This window comes from Humulus lupulus, chromosome 5, assembly GCF_963169125.1.
Source record: "Humulus lupulus chromosome 5, drHumLupu1.1, whole genome shotgun sequence".
Classification (NCBI taxonomy): Eukaryota; Viridiplantae; Streptophyta; class Magnoliopsida; order Rosales; family Cannabaceae; genus Humulus; species Humulus lupulus.
The window spans coordinates 6614341-6639247 of NC_084797.1; the positions used below are offsets into that span (position 1 = coordinate 6614341).

General features: G+C 32.8%; 1 protein-coding gene across 1 annotated transcript; it reads left to right on the forward strand.

Annotated features, from left to right (window-relative positions):
• The first annotated feature begins 11778 nt into the window (after window positions 1–11778).
• LOC133834309 (cyclic nucleotide-gated ion channel 1-like) lies at window positions 11779–15708 on the forward strand. Its single transcript, XM_062263883.1, has 8 exons — window positions 11779–12002; window positions 12169–12222; window positions 12364–12811; window positions 12949–13158; window positions 13586–13899; window positions 14003–14114; window positions 14639–14887; window positions 14991–15708. The coding sequence occupies exons 2-8, from the start codon at window positions 12188–12190 to the stop codon at window positions 15495–15497; spliced, it is 1875 nt and encodes a 624-aa protein (XP_062119867.1). The 5' UTR covers window positions 11779–12002; window positions 12169–12187; the 3' UTR covers window positions 15498–15708.
• Window positions 15709–24907: the final 9199 nt, after the last annotated feature.

The following is a 24907-nucleotide window of genomic DNA, read 5'->3' on the forward strand; positions in this document are numbered from 1 at the left end:
TAGATTTTCTAAGTTTAACCTATAGTTTAAGAATATTAAGCATAACCTAAGGTTTGATTAATGTGTCTGATATTAAGGAATATATTATTATATTATAAGGTTTAGACATCAACCAATAGGATTTTAAGCACATGTTTTGAATGGTAATTAAGGATTTAGTATTTTTGAGGATTAAATTAAATAAGGGTAAAAGTTTGAATGTATAGGGTCAGTCAGCAGCTTTGAGCACGTTGAGGGCTTAGTCAAGGCTGTTTACTCCATTCAAACTCAGCTAAAAATGTGTAAATTCGTGTTTAAATATTCAGCGTATGCCGATATATCGCAGCTATAGGGGGCGATATGTCGCAGCACGTAGATACGGAAAACACGAATCGATGCACGGTCGCCTCGGGAACAAAGGTCCAGGCGATATATCGCCTATAGGGGGCGATATATCGCCTCCACCAGCATGAATTCAAATACATTTGAATTCTTTTCCCTTCAGCCATTCAAACTCCTTCAACAGTCCAGCATCTTCTGAACGAGTCTTCAGCCTCTGCTGAACGATTATTCAAATGATTTTCACCTAAAAAGCCATTATTTTTATTCAAGTAAAATCAAGATATTTTCATTCCCAAACTCTATAAATAGGACCTAGTACCCAGCCATTATTCACCATTTGCTCTAAGTTCAGAGGCTGCTAGTGTTAAGTGAGTGAGAGAGTGTAAACACTTGGTTTGGGGAAAAACTATAAGCTTAAACATCATAAGCTTATCAAACACTTGGGAAGTAAGTGAGTGCTATAGTATTTCGGTGGATGTTAGATTGATCTTGCAATCTTTGAGGTAAACCCAAAACTCTAGTCCTTTCTGTATTCTATGTTATTTCTTTTCTCAAAACCTTCTACTCAGTCCCCTAACCTTATTCTTATTTTTGGTTAGGGAATCCAAGTTCTTAAGCACTTAGTGGTGGTAAGCATATTTTCGTTTAATGGTTTAGTCTTCCTATTCTCTTTCATTTCATCTCCTTTCTTTAGACTCACCCTTGTTCATTGTGGTTTTAGGAGTGTTCCAAAAGTCCTAACTCAGTCCATTTTATCCCGGTAACTTTGGTAAGGAAATAGGCTAGAATCAACATGTTATGTGATTACGTTATCTATATGTTTTATGTTATTAAAAGTGTTATGATATATGTGTATGTTTGTAGGCTTGGGCATATGACCCATATGACTAACAAGACCCCAAATGGGTTATGGGCATATGACCTACTTAGCTAGTAGGACCCCATTAACCCCATGGGCATATGCTTGTTTAGCCTATGGGACCCCAAGTAATAATGGCCATTATAATAAGTGTATGTTATATGTATTGTGTTAAGTCCTTATGTTTTCTTATGAAATTATGTATGTGACTTTGTGTTAGATTTTCCTTACTGGGCATTAGGCTCACTCCTTTCTGTTTATGTGCAGGAAAATAAGTTTAGAGGTGGTAAGATTCGTGATGCTTGGGAGGATGTGTATCGATGATGAATGGAGTCAAGGGGCCGAGCGTTATCGATTCGAGGATGTAGTCTCCTTTTATGTTTTTTTATGGTTTTACATGTATTTTCCGCATTATTATGTAATGTCTTTTATTTTAAATCTTATTTTGTTTTAAAGACAATGGGATCCCAAAATCCTTCTTAGTATTCGTTTTTTTGTAAATAACTCTTATTTTCAAGTTACTCAATAAATTATGGTATTTTCGTAAAATGTAAGTTTTTATGTATAGTTTCGATAATGGTCCAATTAGTCTAGATTAGTGGGTCATTACACATATACTACTCAAGAAATTGACGAAGTTAGAGAAGAATGGGCAATGTCATTTTTACAATTGGTTAGAGCAAAATGAATGATATTATAGCTAGCTAATTACAATACATGTTTAGAAATTTTAAATTTATTTCGTAAAATTTTTTTGCCAATTTTTTAGTATTTTCTTTTCAGAATTCTTTTGATACATATTCGACACTCAAATGGATATATATTTTTAAATAAAAATTAAAATTGTAGCTATATTTTTTTTTTTTTAAAAATTACTTTTAAGGGCATGCAAATCGAGTCCTAAAAAATTACCCGCGAGTCCTAAAAAATTTGGTTGAGTGCCTTTAATTAAGTTTTTAGGACTCGCTTTGCGAGTCCTAAAAATTCTGATTGAGTGCCTTTAATTATGTTTTTAGGACTCGCAATGCGAGTCCTAAAAATCCTGGTTTAGTGCCTTTAATTAAGTTTTTAGGACTCGCATTGCGAGTCCTAAAAAGAATGTTTTTAGGACTCGCAATGCGAGTCCTAAAAACTTAATTAAAAGCACTCAATCAGATTTTTTTGGGTCTCGCACAGATTTTTTAGGACTCGCGTTGCGAGTCCTAAAAACAGTTTTTTAGGACTCGCATTGTGAGTCCTAAAAAACCTTAGTTTTTAAGGCTCTCAAATAGAGGACTCGCGCCCCGCGAGTCCTAAAAAATTTTTTAGGACTCGCAATGCTAGTCCTAAAAAACCTTTTTTGTAGTAGTGATTTTATTTAAGTGTGACAAATGAGGTAATTATGTGAGCTATGGTGGAATGCACTAAGGTGCATGATAGATAGTAATGCACCCTAGTGATTTAGTGTGTGCTAGTGCATGGTAGCATGGTGCACATGTGTAGATTTTCTACACATTTTATGTTTCCTTATTTTAGATTTTATTTAGGTTAATGTATTTTATAAAAAAAATAAAAAGAAAGGGGAAATGGGAAGTGGGCGTGTGACCTAGTAGGAATGGAATATTTCCTTAAGATGGTAAAAAAAATCAAGACTTGAAGACCATGATCATTTGGGGATAGGCATGATCATATCTTATCCCTTTGTATCTTTTTGAAATAAAGAGAAATCAAAGAAAATAAAAGAGAAATGGAAACTTACCTTAATATTGTTTGGGGAGACTTTATGAGAGGATTTGTGATAAAAGGGCTAAGAAAGGAGAGAAGAGCCATTGCTCTTGTGTGTGTGTGCGTGGCTGCCGTGACCTAGAGAGAGAGAGAGAGAGAGAGAGAGTGGCGTGTAGAGAGAGAGAGAGAGAGAGAGAGGAAGAAAGAAAGAAAGGAAGAAGGAAGAAGGAAGTGAAGAGGAACCCCCTAGAGTATGTCTTCTTGTTTTCTCTTTGTTTAATCTCTTTATTTGATAATATGATATTGATTTGTGTTATGTTTTGTGTGTGTTTGGATTCTTCTTTCTCCTCATGGTGGCTTTCCCAAAAAAAAAAAAAAAAAACCCCAGGCATGAACAAGGGTGTGGAGTTTGGGGTATTGATCTTTTGTGTTCTTGATTTTTACAATCAAGAGAGGTAGTGGTCTTTTCCTTAGCCTTATATTGTTTTTGGTGGGTTGTATATGAGGTTTTTGCTAATGGTGCTCATGGTTGATTTTGGTAGGATTGATGTATAGGATTTGGATTTTGTGAGAGTATGATTTGTGTTTAAGGGTTGTGATGTTGATTTTGCTATGCATAAAAAAATTGTAATAATCTATGAATACTTGTATGGTGATTTCGGCCTAGGTGCACCCAAGGGTGTTCTTGATATGTTGTGTGATTTACAATATGTTTGATCCATGTTTTAGGATCTATGATATATGGGTAAGAGAAAAAGTGGTAATCTTGATATTTTGATCATGAAATCTTGTTAGATGCATGTTATATTTTGAATGATTAAATTATAAGATGCATGAAAATAATGATAGAAATATGCTAGGTTAATATAAGGCATATGTGAATATGGTGCTTATAAATTTACTATATGCTATTTTTATTGTTAATGTTTTGTTGGTTTTCATGGAATTGCAACAAATGATTTTAAAAGGATTCATGTGATTATGTTAGTAGAATCATGCATATTATAAGAGCATAATGAGATTTTAGGCATGAATGATTTTATGTAATTTTTAAGACAAAAGTTGAGCTTTACAAAGAATTAAGCTTGCTATTTTTTTTTCAAAATAATTGGGTAAAAGTTGATAAAAATATGAGTTGCATGCATAAATAATGTTCTTGATGAATGTGTTAATTTTTATGAAATTAAAAGAGGATTTTAAGGCTCATGTTATGATATTTTACCCAATTAATTTCCTACAGAATTTTTATTGAATTTTGAGAAAAAATGAGTTTATAAAATTGAATATGGTGATTTTAATGATAAAAAAATGGTTGCTGGAATTTTGTAATAAAATATGAAGTAAGTCTCACTAGAAATGAATTTGATTAATTTTTGGAATAAATTATTTTTCCTAAGTTATGGTAATATTGAAAAATGATATTTTAATGGTATGAATGCATATTTTGATAAATAATGATTTTTCTTTATTTTGATTGAGAAAAATATTTAAACTCTATTTATTTGTGATTTTTGAATAAAATAAATAGTGGCTGAAAGTTTGTTTTAAAAAGGTTAACAATTGTTATTAAATTGTCACATATGGGTTTTTTACTACTTAAAAATTAAGTCTTAAATAAATTAAATCAAAATGTATTTTTCCACACTTAAAATATATTTTTCACATCATTTTTATAACACAATAATAAAATATATTTTTCTAAAGAAACATGTTAAAATAGGTATTTTAATTAAACCCAAGCTTGTTGGTTAATTCTTGGTAAATTAATATTTATTTAATGAAAATGTCACATATTTTATTTTGAGCTAAAATCAAATAAAGTTTTGAGAAATTTAATCAACTTAGAAATTTTAAGAAAAATAAAGCATGTAATATGGCTATTGATTTTCAAACAATAAAAGCAAGAAATGTAGAATTATCGTTTTTGAAAACGTCTTTATTACGCAACATTCCCATGTATGCATGTTACATGCAAATAAACTTTTACGTCCAGAATCATGATTATTATTCAACTATGTAATTTTTATAAAGCAATCATGTTAGTAAAATGGGAAGAACGGGCATTATTCTATTTGGCGATAATTGCATATTTTAGTGTAACTGTTATCATGAGTGCATGGCCCACGCACACATGAGTTGTATGGAAGGGCAAAATAGTAATTTTATGAACCTAAGAAACGTTATTTTGATTATGATATAGGATCGTTGAACGATTGTGAAATTCTTAGCTTGGACCTGAGGTAAGGAAGTTAGATAGATTTTATGACTTTATGCTATGAATGGTAAGGCTGTTATATGAATGAACTGTTATGAAATTATGAATGCCTTAATGTGATGATATGATTGAATGTGATATGTGTATGGGTGTTAGATACATCAAACAGAATACGATGTTAGATACATCAAACAGATTTCGATGTCAGATACTTCGACCGAGTTACTAAGGACATTGAGACGTGACTCCTAGGGCGGACGCGCCGAGGTTATTCAAGGACCAGTGATCTCCTGTTTACCTCATAGGGTGACATGGACAACTAGCGTTCCATGCTCATCATGTATGCTGTATGATTGTGATATGATGATATGTCACATTTATGTTATGATATGTTGATATGTCACATTTATGTTATGATATGTTGATATGTCACATTTATTTTATGATATGTTGATATGTCACATTTATGTTATGATATGATGAAATGTTACGATTATGTTATGATGTACCATGATGTTTTTAGATGAACGTTAGTGTTTGGTTGTTTGTTGTCTTTCTTACTTGCTTATTTGCTTGTACTTCCTTACTGGGCTTTTAGCTCACCCCACTTACTTTCCTTCCAGGTAGCAAATAGGATTTCTCTATGGCACGCGTGGTGACGTGAGGAGTTCTTCATCATGGGGTGTATGGCGTGGGGCAATCCTATGGACGATAAAACGATCAACGTAGAACGCCATTTAAATTATGTTTTGTTTTAAGGGACTTTTTCCTAAATTATCAGTGGGACACTGTTATTTAACTTAATTGGTTTTCTTTGAACTTTGCATAAAAACCTATGTTTTATTTTAAACTTATGGCGCCAACTTGCATGATTTTAAATAAGTCCCCCTGAGACTTTAATAATGGATGGTATTCTTTCATAAGCTATGTTATGCGAATATTTTGTAAGTATTAGTCTAGGGCGTTCTTTACAAAAAGCATGTTTTTCTCTATTCTTGCTGCGACAGTGTACTATATCTGGCGAGTAAGAAATGATGCGCTTTGGAATCACAAGCTATGGCAAGTTCACCATACAGTTAGTAGAATTCAAAATGACTGTAAATTTCGTTTACTTAGTGTATTCCCATGTAAAGCCTCTAGGAAAGATAGAGAGTTTTTTAACAGATTGATTTGAATTGAAATGTACAGTTTTTTATAGGGGTTAGTTGTCTTGGTCTGATAACCCTGTTAGGGTTAGTCTTGGATTCTTGTATCTGTGTTGGGTGTTCAAAGACTTGGTTGTATTTGTTTGTTTGAGCAATACAATGATCTTATTCATAAAAATAAAAAAAAATAAAAAATTACCCAATGTGATATCAACGGTGAACATATTTTGTTGTCATTAATAATGTCGTCGCCAAAGAGTATATTTCTTGTAGTGGCAGTAGAAGCTTCCTTAAACAATAAACAAAAAAAGAAAGACCTACTTGAAATAAGGAAATAAATTAAACATATTTTTATATTTATAGATAATTGTCTGATTTTTAAAATGAACTGTCAATTAGTAGGGTTTATTACTTTATTAAAAAGCTAAAAGAGGTTGATAATTTTATTGAAATTATCATTGGTCTTCGTCATCCACTTATTTCCAAAACATATTTTAATTTTTCTTTTTATTAAAATTGTGTGCAAATTAGGAGTGTATAAATTATTACTCTATCTTTTCTAAATAATTTTGTTGACGCCGTTTTTCGTCAAACAGTGAAAGAAGAGCACATAAACAATTAATTGATAATGGCCAATTGAAATAAAACAATACAAACACACGATTTTTACGTGGTTCAGCAGTTAAATCTGCCTAGTCCACGAGTCTTTGTTATTAAACTTAAGATTATCTCTAGGAATTCTTCAGGAATGAATTCTCCAGAGTTTTCTCTCAAGGATCAGAATTTCAGTCCTTTACAATGGTGCATGGCCTCTCTATTTATAGAGAAGGCTGCAGAATAATATCCCACATATTTTGGGTAGTTACTCTTTTGTGTAAATAAAATAAATGGCTTTAAATGCCTATAATAAGATATAACAGGAAACGTCCCTTGAAGACCAGGAGACGTATAACTGACCAAATACTATCCCACGATTCTAGGGGATTTACAATAATAAATGAGGATTACATCTCATATTTATAACACTTGTAGATATTCAAGGTGGTTATCGCGTATCTTTAAGGCTTTAGCTTCCCAGGTTTCCCGTCATCTATCGAGCTAGAAACATCTCCCGAGGCCACATGGCTTTCGAGATCGTACGTGCGTCGAGCTCGGGACCCCTGATCCGAAGTCGTCCCTGAAGATGAGTGTTCCCAGAGCTATCTTTCGAGATCATGAATACTTCGAGGTCACCATACTCGAGGTCGTCTATATCCTGCAAGCTCGACATACAATCCTGGAGTATGTTTCCAAACTTATGAGTCCACTTATTTGCGAATCCAACTTTCGAGGTCATAATTAACATAGCTCGAAATTTGGGTGTAACAAATTTTTTTTTGTTTTAAAGGTTTTTTTTTGTTAACTTTAATGAAATATTCTAAATATTTAATAGAATATATATTTAAAACTAATTAAAAATAGATATTTAATAATTATATTAATATAAATTCAAATGCTATAAAATATCATTATGATAATAATGTCCTAATTTTTTACATTCAAATATTATAAAATATTATTATTATATATAATAATATTTAATATTTATTTTAATATAAATTTAAATATTATAATATATCATTATAATAATATATAATACATCATCTTAATTTTTATAAAAAAAATTATTATTTATATTTGAAAAGGTTATTATATTATATATATATTAAAAATTATAAGCAATATTTTAGTTTAATTTTTATTTTAATATATTTATGTCATTCTTTTATATATAATATTGTTTATTTATTTGAAATTTATATAGTAGTGATACAAATTTAATAAAAATAATTAATAAATTTTATAAATAAAACTAAGCAAAATATGCTTACTTGTTTGTATCTAGTATATATATATATATATATATATGACATAGAGTGATTGAATTCATTAAGTATTATTGATACTAATTAAAGCAAATGCATGTTTATTTAATTATTCGTTTAGCCAAAATTGATCAGCCACTTTATATTTTGACTGAATCATATATAGTATATACGCATTATATATAATAATAATAATAATAATAATAATAATAATAAAAGGAACAAAGTTACTTACCTAGTTGACCCAAGGTAGTCAAGTAGGTTATATTGTACAATTCCTCTTGTTTTTGGAGCATAACCCAAGAAAATGCACAATTCAGAACACCTTGAATCAAATTTCCCCTACAAACAAATATTTTATCAACGAATTAAATATCTTTCAAATTTGATTAAATACATATAGTAATAATTTAACCACTGTATACACATCCACATAGTAATTCTATTTCTTTCGATAATGAGAGTTACTCAGAAAAATAAATGATATAAATAAAAAACTTACAGTAAACAAACTAGGAAAGTAGTATAGACCTACTTGAAATAAGGAAATAAATTATACATATTTTTATATTTATAGATAATTGCCAGCTTTTTAACATTCTGTCAATTTCTATGGTTTATTAATATATTAAAAAGCTAAAAGGTTGATAATTTACATAAAATTATCACTGGTCTTCGTCGTTCACTCATTTCGAAACATATTATAATTTTTCTTTTCATTTTTTCTAACTAACATATACATTCATGAATGCCACCATATAACAAAGAATATTTCGTACAAAGAGCCACTGCTAGAAATTAGTGGGACAAGTTGCATAATATAATATTAAGAGGAGGGAAATTAAAGAAAGAAAGAAAGAACACTATTAGAAATACTACAAAAAAAATTGGTCTATCTTGACGGGCCAGGCCCGCCGAGAATTTGAGCGACGATATTGTTTCTATGTTAAATGTCGGTGGTTTCATTACTACAAATATATAATTTCTTTGTGGTTTTTTTCAACAATAAACAAAAAGCGCAGAGAAAATATTTGAAAAGAGTCGAAAAAATTATATTTAATGTCCGTGCCGTACGTTATTGCGGTTTTAAAAAAAACTGCAGTGAAAAGTTTGAAGTGGGACACTTTTCTCTGCGGTTTTGGGTATAAAACCGTAGAGAAAAGTGCAAAGCTTTTCTCCGCGGTTCTATGCCCAAAACTACAGAGAAAAGTGCACTTTTCATTTTCCATTTTCGCAGAGGCATACACGGCGCTCCACCACCGTCCCCAGCCACGGATAAGCCTCATTTTGTCCATTTTTTTTTCGTTTTTTTTTTCATTTTCTTGCATATTAAAGCTTGAAATCATGTAAATATACTTAATCTTGATTTATTTTGAAGTTTTAGTGTAAAAATGAAGAAATATTAAGTGGGTTTAATGGGAGTTTCAATATATGTTTATATGGTTATTTTCAAAGTTTTTTATAACATTTTTTAAAGTTTATATAGGATTAGAAGACACTTTCATTGTTTAAAACATGTTTTGATCACAAAAACTTGATTTTTTAATGTATATTTCGGTTTTAGGGTATTTTTATTTTATTTTATTTATAATAATGTTGTTTACATAATTTTTTATATTAAAATATTATTGCTTAAATAATTTTGTATATTATTTAGGTAATGGTTTTTTTAAAGTATATTTTTGTTAATTATATTATTTTAAGATGAATTCAATTACCATATATTTACTAATGTTTAAATTTTTATTGTAGGAAATATTTGTTTGAGTATTGAGAACACTGAGAGCCCCACTGGTAGGGCTTAAAGTGAAGCCCCTATAAGAGAATTCCTCTATATATGGCTCTCAGTGTTCTCTACCCGTGAACAGTTTTCGGCGCAATTTTTTTTATGACAATGTATATTGTAGCTATTTAGAGCATCCTGAAAATTTTCAGAAAATTCTGAATAGTTTACAGTACCGAAAAATAAGTTCAAACATGTTGTTGTACTCGTGACTAATTTTTTTTAACCTAGTTTTCGATACTGTAAAATATTCAGAATTTTCTGAAAATTTGCAGGATGCTCTAAATAGCTACATTATACACGGTCATAAAAAGAAATCGCGCCAAAAACTATTCACGGGTAAAAAAACACTAAAATCCCTATCGATAGAGCTTAAAGTGAAATTCCAACAAAAAAAAAAAAAATTGTCCTATGCGTTATTAGCTTCACATATTATTTCATGACGTTACTAAAACTATATATAATTGTGTTAGCTGCCATTTTATTTAATTTGCTTTCTTTTTCCTTTTTAATATTTTCCTTTGGAATTTTGACCCAAATCATCTTTAATGTAGGTACGTACTATATTAATTTAAAAAGGATAAGCTCCAATGCATAGAAGTTTCATCATTAAACATTGTAAATAATACTACTACTAATAATAAAGATTATATATTATATTTTCTTAAATTAATAAATAATAAGCAGATTCCACTCGCGATTTGAAAAAAAAAAATAGTAAAATATAAAATATTAAATAATATCCACATATTATTCATGTACGAAAAAGAATGTAAAAATTCTCATTGTATACCACAATTTTTGTTTTGTCTCTTACTATATATTAGTCAGTCACCGATAATGACTAGGCTGATCCAATGCATAGAAAGAATTGTCATACTTGACTCCACTCACTCAAGCATATAATAGGAAAGGTCCAAATCCTTCACCACCTCACATTGTAATTTTTTTTATTTGTTTTTAATAGTCCTGTTTTTAAAATAAAATAAAAAAATGTCTTATAAATTACATACATTAAATTTGAACATAAAAGCCACAAAACCAAGAACCAAGCAAAAATAAAATGAAAAGAACTACATAAAGACATCCAATATTTTATTTATTTGTAGTTGTGGTTTTTCAAGTGGTATTGTTCCTCGTATAAAAAGTATGCAAATAACGAATTTTTTTGTTGTTGTTTTAAATATTTCTTTTTTAATTTTAATATAGTATTATAAGTATTTAACGAAATGTATTTTTAAAATTAATTAAAAATAAATTTTTTATATTATATTAATATAAATTCAACTATTATTATTATAATAATATTTAATATCAGACTATATATATTTAATATATATTCACAGAAAATTGGGGCTTGAGCAGCCCACGGAAACTTGATGGCGTCTCATCTTATAAAGACAAAAACAAAGTTACTGAATTATATATTCATTGTTCACGTTTGGTGTCTATTATTGACGTTGGATAAGCTCTGCAATGCATAGAAGTTTCCTAGTTGACTCTTGACTTATAATACGAGAGTTAATCAATTTTTATTAAAATTATACATTTTATTATATTTATACATATTATAAAATTATAATTTATTTTATTATATTTATATATATTTTAAAAATAATGAACTAATTTTTATTAAAATTATAAAAAATATTTACAATTTTATTTTACCTAGTATATATATGATAATTTTTTTTATAGGAGTTTCATTTAAGCTCTATCAATGAGTAATTATCGTGCCGAAAACTGTTCATGATCCGTGCCGAAAACTGTTCATGATCCGAGAAGAGTGAGAATTCATATATATATATATATATATATATATCTAATTAGCAACTTTTTACAACAAAACTTCGTGGTTTCTACAGATGATGTAGCTCTTATTTATTTCGTCATTCGTGGTACACAAAAATTAAAAAAAGACCACTGCCAAGTCTTACGTCTATTAAATTAGAATTTGATGCGTTTTTGGTTAGAAAATATTTACTTATATATAACACATACTTGGTCATAATTAGCAATAAAACTCCAACTTTCTGTTCTTATTCTTGGAACTCAGATATCTATTCCTCCAACAAGCCTTGCTAAAGAAGAACACAGCACAAATCTCCAGGTTTTAATTACTTTGCATATAATACTACAACAATTTGTTTTTTCTTGTATAATCGGTTAAGTAAAAGGAATTTATTGTTATATATTTTTATCGACACTTAAAAAAGATTAAAAGAATTAAGAGTACAAAATTTATACTGTGTTTGGCCGGGTATTTATTTGGGCAGGAATAGAAGTCAAAGCTATATGGAAGACAAGAAGGAAGCCAAAATAGATATGTGGTAAGTTCTTTTCACTCTTCGAGCACATGAAAACATGAATATCAATCTCTTCAAGATTTACTTTTGCATTACTTTGCAATAAATATGAATATCAATCATCAAGGATTGTAGTGTTTTTTTTTTTTTTTTTTTTTTGCCCAGCATGGCAGAACCAGACTGGAGCATACAGTACACGATTGGTGCAAGCATGAGGATGAACGGTGGAATAGATGAGAAGAAGAAGAAGAAGAAAGGGTGGACCAAAATAAAGGAAATTCTAATGCAAAAGAGCTGGCTTCTTCCAATGTGGAATAAGATATTTCTTTTGGTTTGTGTTATTGCTGTTACATTAGACCCTTTGTTCTTCTATATTCCCGTAATAGACAACACAAAATATTGCATTAAGATTGACCAGAAGTTGAGAAATTCAGCTCTAATTTTAAGATCATTAATGGATATTATCTATATCATAGATATTATTTCTATCGTAGCTAAAACCTATGAGTCACTAAAAAAAGATCAGATAGCTACGAGTGTTTCGGCAGTAGCAAAGAATATCTCTTGGTCTCTCATCTTCGTTGACTTTCTGGCCATTCTACCAGTTCCTCAGGTATGTATATATGTATATATATATATATTATTCTAAGAAACATATATCAGTTTACATTTATAATTATTCAAAATGAAAATTGTTAATGGAGATACTTATAATAATTTCAAGTACAATAATTTATTATCTTTTTGTAGGTAATAATTTTAGCTTTTAATGAAGGGAATGAGACCTCGGGATCTTCTAGCAAAAAATTGCTAAACACTATTCTTCTCTCTCAATATTTACCAAGGGTTATTCGAATCTACCTATCATGTAAAGAACTTTCACGGAACCAAGATTCAGTGACTAGAATTGTTTGGGTTAAGGGTGGACTAAACTTTTTCCTCTACATCCTTTCTAGTCATGTAAGTTCAATCAAACACATAATTCTCCATTTTGTTATATATTAATTATATATATATGTATATATATTACCACTTGTATTAATTAAATTTTGTTTAATTATAGTACTACATGATTGTCATATTATTTATAAGATATCCATATATTTAACTAGTTTAAAATATTGGTGTGCGTGAAACTAATCATGTACATGAGGTTTACGTTAACCAAATTATTGTTCTAATTCGATGAAAGCACATCCATAAGTTTGTCCCTATCGCCTAGTGTTTTTTAGTCACAATTTTTTGTTTGTTTGACGACTAAGCATTTTTTTATTCGTAATTATTAAAAAAATTATAGTAAAGATAATATTTTAATCATCCCAAGTTGTGATTAAATGTTATTTTGAACGATTATATTTATATGAATTGTTTGTTGTGTTTGATTTAGGTGTTCGGAAGCTTTTGGTACTTTTACTCTTATCAAAGACAAGCCTCATGCTGGCAAAGTGCTTGTAAAACACATGGAGAGAAAGCATTATGTGAAAAGTTTGAAAATAATCAAATTTGTAATAATGGCACGAGCAAATTAGAACAAAGAAATATGAGCAATCTGATCGCTACATACTGTCCAATAAATCCGGGGAATGCAACAATCTTCGATTTTGGGATATTTCTTGAAGCCCTTGAATCTGGTGTGCTAGAATCCCAGGATTTTCCTCAAAAGTTCATGAAATGTTTTTGGTGGGGACTACGAAATCTCAGGTTAGAATTTATAAATTTTCTTTGTTGGTTTCATGACAACTCGATCGTCAATTGACAGCATTGAATAATTTTAAATATGAAATCATTTTATCAAATGTTGCAGTTCGGTTGGTCAAAACCTCGAAACAAGTAGCTATTTTTGGGAGAACTGCTTTGCCATTTCTATTTCTATCATTGGCTTGTTACTCTTCTTGTATTTAATTGGAAACTTGCAGGTTGGTATATATATATATATATATATATATATGATAATTCTTTTGTAGGGCTTCATTTTAAGCCCTATCGGTAGGGCTCTCAGTGTTTCTTGACCCGTGAACAGTTTTCGCCGCGACTTTTTTTATGACCGTATATATTGTAGTTATTTAGAGCATCCTGCAAACTTTCAGAAAATTCTGAATAGTTTACATTATCGAAAACTAGGTTCAAACATGTTGTTTTGCACGCGCATAAAAAAAATTAGTTACGCATGCAACAACATGTTTGAACCTAGTTTTCGGTACTGTAAACTATTCGGAATTTTCTGTAAATTTGCAGGATACTCTAAATAGCTACAATATACACGGTCATAAAAAAAGTTGCGCCGAAAACTGTTCACGGGTTGAGAATATTGAGAGCCCTGCCAGTAGGGCTTAAAATGAAGCCCTTCTCCTATATATATAATAATATTGTGTATCTACTTACTTAGACTCTTGTGCATTATTGCTTGATCATTAATTATACTTGTGGCATGCATGCATAGACATATTTGCAGTTGGCAACTACAAAATCAGAAGAGTTAGGAGAGAAGATGAGATTGAAAGAACAAGAAATAGAATTTTGGATTGAAAAAAATGGTCTACCAAAGGAAGAAAAGGCTTTAATTATGCAAAAAGTCAAACACAAGTTGAAGGAAAATAGAGAAGTTGATGTTGAGAATCTGCTTTCTATACTTCCTTCCGAAGATAGAAAGCGTATAAAGCATCTTTTGTGCTTCCCTTTGCTACAAAAAGTAAATATATCTTAAACCCTACTACTACTTACAATATATAGCTAGCTACATAGAATGAGATGTTTCTAACTTTTTTGAGCTTGATTATGTGCATATTTTTTAGGTTCCAATGCTTGAAAATATGGAGAGGGAAATACTTGACATGATTTGCGAGAATCTTATGCCTGTAATCTACACAGAGAGTAGCTACATGATCCGAGAAGGAGACCCACTTGATCGGGTGATTTTCATCACACACGGCACAGCTTGGGCATACACAAACAATGCTAGTGATCATAATGAGGCCTTGAATGTGAGCAGTAGTACAAGTAATAGCAGAACGAGACGCCTCAAGAAATGTGATTTTTTTGGAGAAGAGCTGTTGGAGTGGTCAAGAACTCAATCTCACATCATTCATTTTCCCATTGCGACCATCAATGTCAAGTCCCACACCAAGGTTGAAGCCTTCTCTCTTATGGCCAACGACTTGTTAAATATAGTGAAGAAGAACCATAGGTTCTTCAGGCGGAATATCCCCACCAATCCACAACGGCAGGAGACCTCGGTGCAGTTGGATAATGATGATGATGTAAAGTCACAGAGTTCCAAGTATCAGCGCTTGCACAAATAGTGGTATATATATTTATATATATACTAGGTAAAAGTAATGGGCAAAATGCACCTTTGCTTAGCTTTAAAGTTAGAAATATGCTTATTAAAATATGTATTTATTTTTATTATTTTTTAATTATATGTTTAATATAGTTTATGACATAAATGTATTAAAAAATTAGGGCAAAATATTGTCTATAATTTTAATAAAAACCAATTTTTTTTTCAATATATAATAGAATGAATTAGAGTTCTATAATATATACAAATATTACATTAATAATCTCTACATGTATGACATCTAAACACAACATTGACATAGATATCTATTTACATGATTGCATGACATATATATAAAATACAATAATATTTAGAAAGAAATTAATAATAGAAAAACTCATAGTGTAGAGTAGTATACATGCATCAACTATTTTTAGTTTCTAATGTAACTCGCAATGTCCTTTGGTGAATTTAATAAAGAAAAAGAGTTCCAATCATATTAATATTATACATGAAAGTTTGTTTCTAGTTAATAATAGATTATATTGTGTTATATGTTTAATATGATATTATTCTAATACGTGAAGTTTAAGTTTAAGTTCAATTAAATTTTATTTAAGTTATAAAATGTATGGTTTTATTATTTTTAAATAAGTGTCATTGTAAAATATTTCAAAAATATCATATTTTAATTTGTTTATTTATTTATTTAAGTTTAAATCATGTTTACAATCTACCGTTAAATATAAGAATATTCTGTTATATATAAGAAAATTCCGTCAAAGTTAACAAAATAAAAATTAAAAAATATGTTAAAACCAAGAATTTCCTTTATTTACACATTTATTATATATAAGATATATATATATATATATTGTCACGACCCGAGCCCTAGGCCGTGACAGATTTGTAATACCCATAACTTGGGTGGTCAAAGGTCAAAATTTGACCCTCGTTGAAAAATAGTCTTTATAAATGATCATTTACTTTATATTAAATCGTACTATAATTATAAGTTAAAATAATGAAATAACTCCTATAATTAGATAGAAAAATATTAGTAATAAAAGTATGATCATTTATCATTATACATAAAACAATAATATCCCCACAGTTATGTAATCACCAAATAGTTAAATTTAATAAGTCATAAACACTCAAAATAATACTTAGCATCCACCATTCCTCATCCCTAACTATTTCATAGCTCATTCAGATATACCGATCATTAGATTCGAAGTCGAATACATATATAATGCTCAAAAGATAAGACAATGACCCGAAATAGAAATAGGCTAAACACATTGGCTCCATCGATAAAAATAAATAAACAATATCATAAAAATAAATAAAGACATAAATGTATTAAAAAATTAGGGCAAAACATTGTCTATAATTTTAATAAAAACCGATTCATTTTTTTCCAATATATAATAGAATGAATTAGAGTTCTATAATATATATATAAATATTTATATCAATAATCTTTACATATATGACATCTAAATACAACATGGACATAGATATCTATTTACATGATTGCATGACATATATATAAATTACAATAATATTTAGAAAGAAATTAATAATAGAAAAAGTCATAGTATAGAGTAGTATATACATGCATCAACTATTTTTAGTTTCTAATGTAACTCGCAATGTCCTTTGGTGAATTTGATAAAGAAAAAGAGCTCCAATCATATTAATATTATACATAGAAGTTTGTTTCTAGTTAATAATAGATTATATTGTGTTATATATTTAATATGATATTATTCTAATACGTGAAGTTTAAGTTTAAGTTTAATTAAATTTTATTTAAGTTATAAAATGTATGGCTTTATTACTTTTAAATAAGTGTCATTGTAAAATATCTCAAAAATATCATATTTAAATTTGTTTATTTATTTATTTAAGTTTAAATTAGGTTTATAATCTACCGTTAAATATAAGAATATTCTGTTATATATAAGAATATTCCTTTAAAGTTAACGAAAAAAATATAAAAAAATGTTAAAACTAAGAATTTCCATTATCTACACATTTATTATATATAAGATATATATATAGGCTTTGGATTTTTGTCCCCTTTTATTATAAAAACAGAATGCTTCCCGTTATATATTGCAGACTTTGTTTAATATACTTGGATTAAGATATAATTGGTTTGATGTATTTAGACTTCTAATAAATATATGTCCAATTAATCCGATGGTATGTAAAATAAACGTAATATATATCTTATAACAAAAAAAAATTATGATTTTTAAAATTTTTACTGTGCTTCAAAATTTTTTTTTTACATTTTTATTAACTTAAGTTTTCAAAAATACTATTTTAATGTTTCAAAATTACTAAAATACAATTTACACTAAATATCAACCCACAAAACATAACGTTAAAAAAAAAAAAAAACAACACAACAACAACCTCACAACAATAAAGTGCAACTCATCATATTGTAGCTACGAAAAAAAAAGAAAAAATTAACACAAAAACAACATCGAAAAATCCATTCTTACATTTTAAAAAAGCAACACAACAACAATATACAATATCAAAAAAGTAACGTAAATGCAACACGGCAGCAATCTCACAACAACATAGAGCAACCCGTAGCTACCCGAAAACAAAATCGAAAAAATTAACACTGTATTTTTCAAAAAATAACTAAACATGACAATAAGCTAACATACCACAGGTTCTACCTCCTTTATTAACAATATTAATATTAGAGACACTAACTGCATCAACCCAAAAATTAACTAAAAAAACAACAAAAATAACCTCAAAAAACTTATCATTGCATTAAAAAATGTATCAATAATAAACTTGAAATGTTTATATCAAAACAACTAAAAAACAACACAAAAAACAAAATGATATTAGACAACTATACATAAATCTAAACCTAAACAATACGGTATTGAAAAAGCAACTTAAAGTCAACTAGACATCAACCGCACAAAAAAAGACTCAATACATTACATCAACCCAACATAAACTAAAAAACACAGTAGGTATCTACAACACTAGCTAGGAACCCTTTGCAACCTTCCTGCATCAGGTCTCTGGCCTTCAGTGCTGAGATCATAGGCACTCGCGGTCCATTCACCATTCCCACAAACACGAAAGGTACCTCACCTTCTGGTTCAAAAGTCACCATACGCCGCTTGAAATCAATCGTTGCTCCATACCTCGTTAACCAATCCATCCCTAATATCATATCAAATTCATCCATGTCTAATTCAACCAGATCAACAAACAATTCTCTACCATCTATCTCTACTGGTAATGCTCTAACCCAGCTCCTAGAGACTACCAATTCCCCTGTTGGCAACAAAGTCTGAAAACCCCTAGCATACACAATACTAGGTCTACAAAGCTGGTCTATCACCCTAGCAGATACAAATGAGTGGGTAGCCCCTGAATCAATCAATGCAGTATATAAAGAACCAGCGCTAGAGATCTGACCTGTCACAACTGAGGGACTAGCCTCCGCCTCAGTCTGAGTCAAAGCGAATACCCTGGCAGGAGCGAGACTGTCTCCCTGCTTTGGCTCTTCTTTCTTGGCTTGTGGGTAGTTTTTCTTCAGATGGTTGGCACTCCCACAGATAAAACATGCCCTAATCCGGCACTCACCCTGATGTCGTCGCCTGCATCGAGGACACACTGGAAAGCTCCTCCAGTTGTCACCTCCGCCCTGATGGCCACCAACAGAACCTCGTACCCTCCTATTAGAACTAGGAGGAACAAATGAATCTGGAACCCTCCTTTTCTGCTCACTGGGGCCACTGCCCCGACTAGACCCAACGAAAGGAGGCACCGTCCTCCTGGCATCGAGCCTAACAACGATGTCCTTCCATATCCGATCCTCAGCCGTTTCTGCAGTAAGGGCCTTATCCACTGGTTGAGCATAAGTAGTAGTCTTTGGAATTAACGTAATATTTACATCACGGGCGATCATCACATTCAACCCCCGTATAAATCTATCTCTCCTAGCTGCATCCGTCGGCACTAAGTCTGGCGCAAACTTTGCCAGTCTGTCAAATTTAGGGCGTACTCAGTAACCGACAGCCTGTTCTGAGTCAGGTTGATAAACTCATCAACCTTCGCAGCTTGAACTATGTTGTAGTATTTCTCATTGAAGATACTCTTAAATTCCTCCCATGTCATAACTGTAACATTCCTCCGCTGACTCACTACATCCCACCAGATGCGGGCATCCTCCCTAAGCATATAGCTAGCATAAGCCACCCTTTCATTTCCTTCGACCCTCATAAAGTCCAAGATCAAGGAAATCATATTCATCCATTGCTCTGCCCGCAATGGGTCCGATCCACCCTCAAGGGTAGGAGGTTGTTGCTTCCTGAATCTTTCATACAAGGGTTCCCACCTATTCTCAGTCACAGGCTGAACCGGCACTGGCGCCACATTCTGCTAAATTGGTAACCCTGTAACTTGTGAAGGGGCCTGTTGCCTCATCTGACGCAGTTCTTCCTCTGTTCTCTGCAACCTAGCCTCCATTTCGGCTAACATCTGCTGCCAGTTCTGTGGGGCAGGTGGAGGGTCCTGGCCCTGATTGTCATCCTCGGCCCGACTGCCGTGGAGTCTAGATGATTGTCGAGGCATTACAACTATATGCCTGCAATCAGTGACACCGCTCATCAGGCATGATAACAAGATCCAATTCCACCTCTCAATCTCAACAACAAACCAAGATCAACAATCCAAATAGCATGCAGATAGCATATAACACACAACAGGCCTTGCCCTGGCATCATGCATATGTTATTTCATTCATCATGCTCTTTATAAACTAAGCAGGCAAACAAGGCATTCATACACATATTCAAGCATATTAATCAACCATACCAATCAACCCTGAGTCGAGCTTTTCAATGGCAGCGAGCGTACATGTTCGGTCAATCTCCAGAACCAATAAACCTTGGCTTGCTCTGATACCAAGTTGTAACGCCCTACTACCTTAGAGTCGTTCCTAAGTGAGTTTAAAATGTGCAATTAACTCGCTCAGCGAGGTTTTTAGAACAAAAGTGTGATTAAACAAAAAGACAAGGCTGTAATCTTTAAAAGTACTCTATTCCATTAAAAGTTCAAGTGTTTAACATTTGGGATCCCAAAATAAAGCTTATAAAGTATTTACAACTCAAAATAGGTTTGCAGATGACTAACTAACAAAAACGTAGTTTAATACAGCCTTTTCTCAAAAACACCCCCAACCAAAGCAGTCGGGCAGGCCAAACATGTACGCGCCGCCCCCACGCTCTCCGTACTCATGGCTGGTTGATCTTCTCCTTGCCCTTACCTACAACACAGAGCACCCGTGAGCCGAAGCCCAGCAAGAAAACTCATACAACAAATAACCCATGCATAATATATGACCATTATGTCAGATAAATCCACAGATTAACAAACAATCCAACAGATTAAACATATATGGCCATGCCGTCCCAGAAGCATTATCAAAGCCTGGGATCTCGGTCCTCACCGTAAGGATATCCCATGTATCCATTGGGGTCTCACCCTAACTATAATCACTCCATGTGCTAAGTGATATTCCCGGCCCTACTGCCATTCTCGGCCCTTCGCCATTCCCGGCTCCTTTGCCGTTCATTCTGCTATAACCACATATATCATTCTCAAATAACAATCAAACATATAATAATTCATTTACAGCTACACCCTAACAATAATACAATCTAGGGTCGTGCCCTGCAACAACACTATGGGCCCATGCCCTGCTCTACGGGTGTTACAGTTTTCTTACCTGTATCCCGAGCTTCACAATGCACCAAAGCCACGAGCATAGTTCTCTATCTCGAGCCTCTCCGAAGACCTAGTCACAACACATATAAAACATCCTTTAATACTAACCAATCCAAAACTACTTCCCGGGACCAATCCCATACTCTCGGGACCTCTAATTTCCTAAAACAATGTATCGGAGACATCCCCCGAGCCCCCGGGCAAAAGCCCTAAAAATGCAAAATTACACTCCCAGAAATTGCCTAGGGCCGCGGCACTCCCCATCAAGGGTCGCGGCGCCCAGAACCCTTTCCTGATCCTGATGCATGCCTGTGCCGCAACACCAAAGAACAGGGCCGCGATGCCCCTACGCGAACCCAGAATTCTGGGTTTTCCCTTGCATTTTTCGCAAGCCAAAGCACCTTCAATTCAACCCAAACAAATGCCTAAACCCCAAAATCAATTTAAAACTCCAATAAGCCATTATACAACCTATAAACACCAACAACAAACTCAAACATACAATCACACCCAAAATCCACCCTTGGGTTCCAAATTTCAGAAACTTAAGTCATGGCTTCTAGAACATAACCCAGAGCTTGAAAACTATACACCATGCCTCTAAAATCTTAAACCACATCAGGTACGAAAATTTAAACATGTTAAAACTCTTACCTCAGTCAAAATCTCAGCTTGAATTCTCCTCAATCCTAGCTTCAAGTCACCTTCCTTTTGATTATCCAAACTAATTTTTCAAATAAAACCAGCCATCCTATCTTTAAATTTCCACACTTAATCTCTGAAAATCAACCTTAAGCTCAAGCAAAAACAGAGCATAATCCTTACCTGTGAGTAGTCCTAGCTTAAATTTGACCTTGGTTGTCTCCAATCCCTCTTGAATTTCCTCCTAGGTCTCAAGTTTCAGCCCTCCTTCTTGCTTCCCTTTCTTTCTAGCCTTTTCTTCAATTTTCAGCATAAACCAAAATAATAAAGTGTTGAACGTGAACCATCTTTCCTTCAGCTGAAACTTATCTAACCTTAACCAAATGACCATTCTACCCTTCCATAAAAATTCTTTCCTAACTAAACCTCAAGGGCACTTTTGTCATCTCATCTCTTTTACAATTCTAGCATTTTCCCATCACAACTTGTTACTCTCAGCAGTTACTAATGGTTACTCAAGTTACTCAATCACCAGTAACCATTAACCACTAATTCTCAACTCAACTTACGAGATTCCCAAAGCACCCCTAGGCTCCTCCCGAGCCGGGTATAAAATCCCGTTGTGACTTTTAGGTTAACTAGCTCCCTAGGACCGTCTCAGCACGTGCATCACATAAACATCACCACACTCATGTGGTACAAATCACATAATGCAATTATCACATTTATGCCCTCAGCGGGCTAAAATTACCAATTTACCCCTAACATACAAACGGGGCCCACATGCATATTTATACCACCTAAACATGCATTCTAATCACACATTCATTCAAATTCACATATATTATCATGTTAATTCACTTATTGCCCTCCAGGCACGCTAATCAAGATCCTAAACCTTATTAGCAAATTGGGGTGTTACAAACACTACTACAAAACTTACATGCAGTGACTTATGATAAAAAAACATGGCAGGTCGACTGGCGCCAAACCGACCTCTGGTGTAAGACATGGTAGGTCGGTTGAAAATCGACCACTGGTGTAATTAAGACATGATAGATCGGTTGCACACCGACCTCTGGTGTAAGACATGGTAGGTTAGTTGCAAACCAACCTACCATGTCTTACACTATAGGTCGGTTTGGCGCCAACTGACCTTTGGTGTAAACCATGGTAGGTCGGTTGCACACCGACCTCTGGTGTAAATCATGGTAGGGCGGTGTGCCAGACCGACCTCTGGTGTAAAACATGATAAGTCAGTTCATAGCTGACTTATGGTGTTTTTTTTATTAAAAAGTGTATTATGCCCCAAAAAATCCTGATTTTTATACAAACGAAGTGAACAAAACAAAATATCATAGTAATATAAAATACTATAATTTGAACTAAGTATCCAAAATAACGAGTCTTAAGTTAATTACAAAATGACTCATATAAGCATTGTAAACTATAGTTAGACAACAAAAGTGTGTATAACTTCAAGAAAGTCTAGGTTAACATTGTAAGTATATCTCATTAAAAGTCTAAGTTAAAAAAAGTTAGTGGACCTATGCAGTACTCATCAAATACATGACGCATTGTGCCCATTCTTCACGTACTTCATTGATCTCATCCTTTGTGTAAGAGTTTTTCCCGCCACACTAAAACAAAATTCATTGCATGAGTTGAATTAATATATTAAGGTAAAGCTAGAACTTTAATAATGAGTATTTTCACTTACGTTACTAGTTAGCCATCGCATTGAAAACTCATTTTTCATGAAGTCTGTTTACCCAAAAAAACAGCTGCTGATGACGTGGCAAGGATTTCTCACACGTAGTTGACATGTGGCAGAGTCGAAATAAAGAGGTGTTGTTCGATTATCGACCAGCTACCCGTTGCTTTGTCAAACCTCACGATTAGATGCGACCAGGCTGGTCGTATGCTTCAGTTTATTTCCTTAAAAGATTGTAATCTTATAATAACTATGTTGATTATGTCCTCTTTATGGCCTTGATACACGGGTATTAAGGATAGTTAAGACCCATTGGCCCATGTAACCCCCCTTGAGCCTATGAATATGCATGAGAGAGCTCAAGGAAGGGACTTTTGACTTTTGAATCTTTTTTCTGAATACTGAGAGAAAGAGCATACAGTGCGATTATCCTCCAAACAGTTGTATTTCCCCTACGGCTTGTGAAACTCAAGAACCCTAGTTCTTTGATCACGGCATTGGGATTCAATATTAATAATAGCACTAAGTGGACGTTAGGTCATTACCATTCATTGGGGCCGAACCACTATAAATCATTTGTGTCTATTCTTTACCATTAGATTCCATTCTTGATTATCATCTCATTTCTTGTCGTATTTTTGACTCCGTGTCGTTGGCCAAATCGAAGGTCAACATTCTGGTGCTTTCGTTAAGAGTTGAACTCAAGAAGCCATAAGAAAATCTAATGGCAAAGACATCTAAGAAAGCTGGACCGGCCGCTGGCGCTACATCATCTCAACCTCCACCTCCAAATGTGGCAGAGAGTGAACCACATTTAGAGTTTGAAGAGGAGTTGGATATGGAAACACTGAGGGCAACACTGGGGGTGTTGCAGGATGAATTGGCCAATATGAGGGCCAATCAGGAGAACGCAGCGGAAACAATGGCACTGCAGCAGAGAGAAATTGAACGTTAGCGCTAGGAGCTGAGTGAGCAGCAGGCATACATGTACCGTCGGCAAAGGGATTCCATGGTCGCTCTCGAAGCAGCCATTCAACTGGCTCGAGGACAGGTTGTGCCGGCCTCTCAATCGGATCAGCCACCGAGTGCGCCCGCATAACGGGCTCCCAATCCAAGTCCTCCCCTCCAACCGACAAGCCCCCAAAGGCCGGAGCAACCACCTGTGGCTCAGGATGATGTCCCAGTTCGGGATCTTGAGCAGCAACCTCCATCTCAAGTTGGTCGAGGCAATCCCCAGCGCTAGAGGCAGAATAGGGTCGGGCAGTCGCCCTGCAACCCTAGACGCC

Bases quoted from the DNA above. Each gene is read 5' to 3' on its own strand.
- LOC133834309 (XM_062263883.1), top strand. From the start codon at position 12,188: ATGGAAGACAAGAAGGAAGCCAAAATAGATATGTG. The intron at 12,223-12,363 runs GTAAGTTCTTTT...TTTTTTGCCCAG, and splicing joins GAAGCCAAAATAGATATGTG to CATGGCAGAACCAGACTGGA. The intron at 14,888-14,990 runs GTAAATATATCT...CATATTTTTTAG, and splicing joins GCTTCCCTTTGCTACAAAAA to GTTCCAATGCTTGAAAATAT.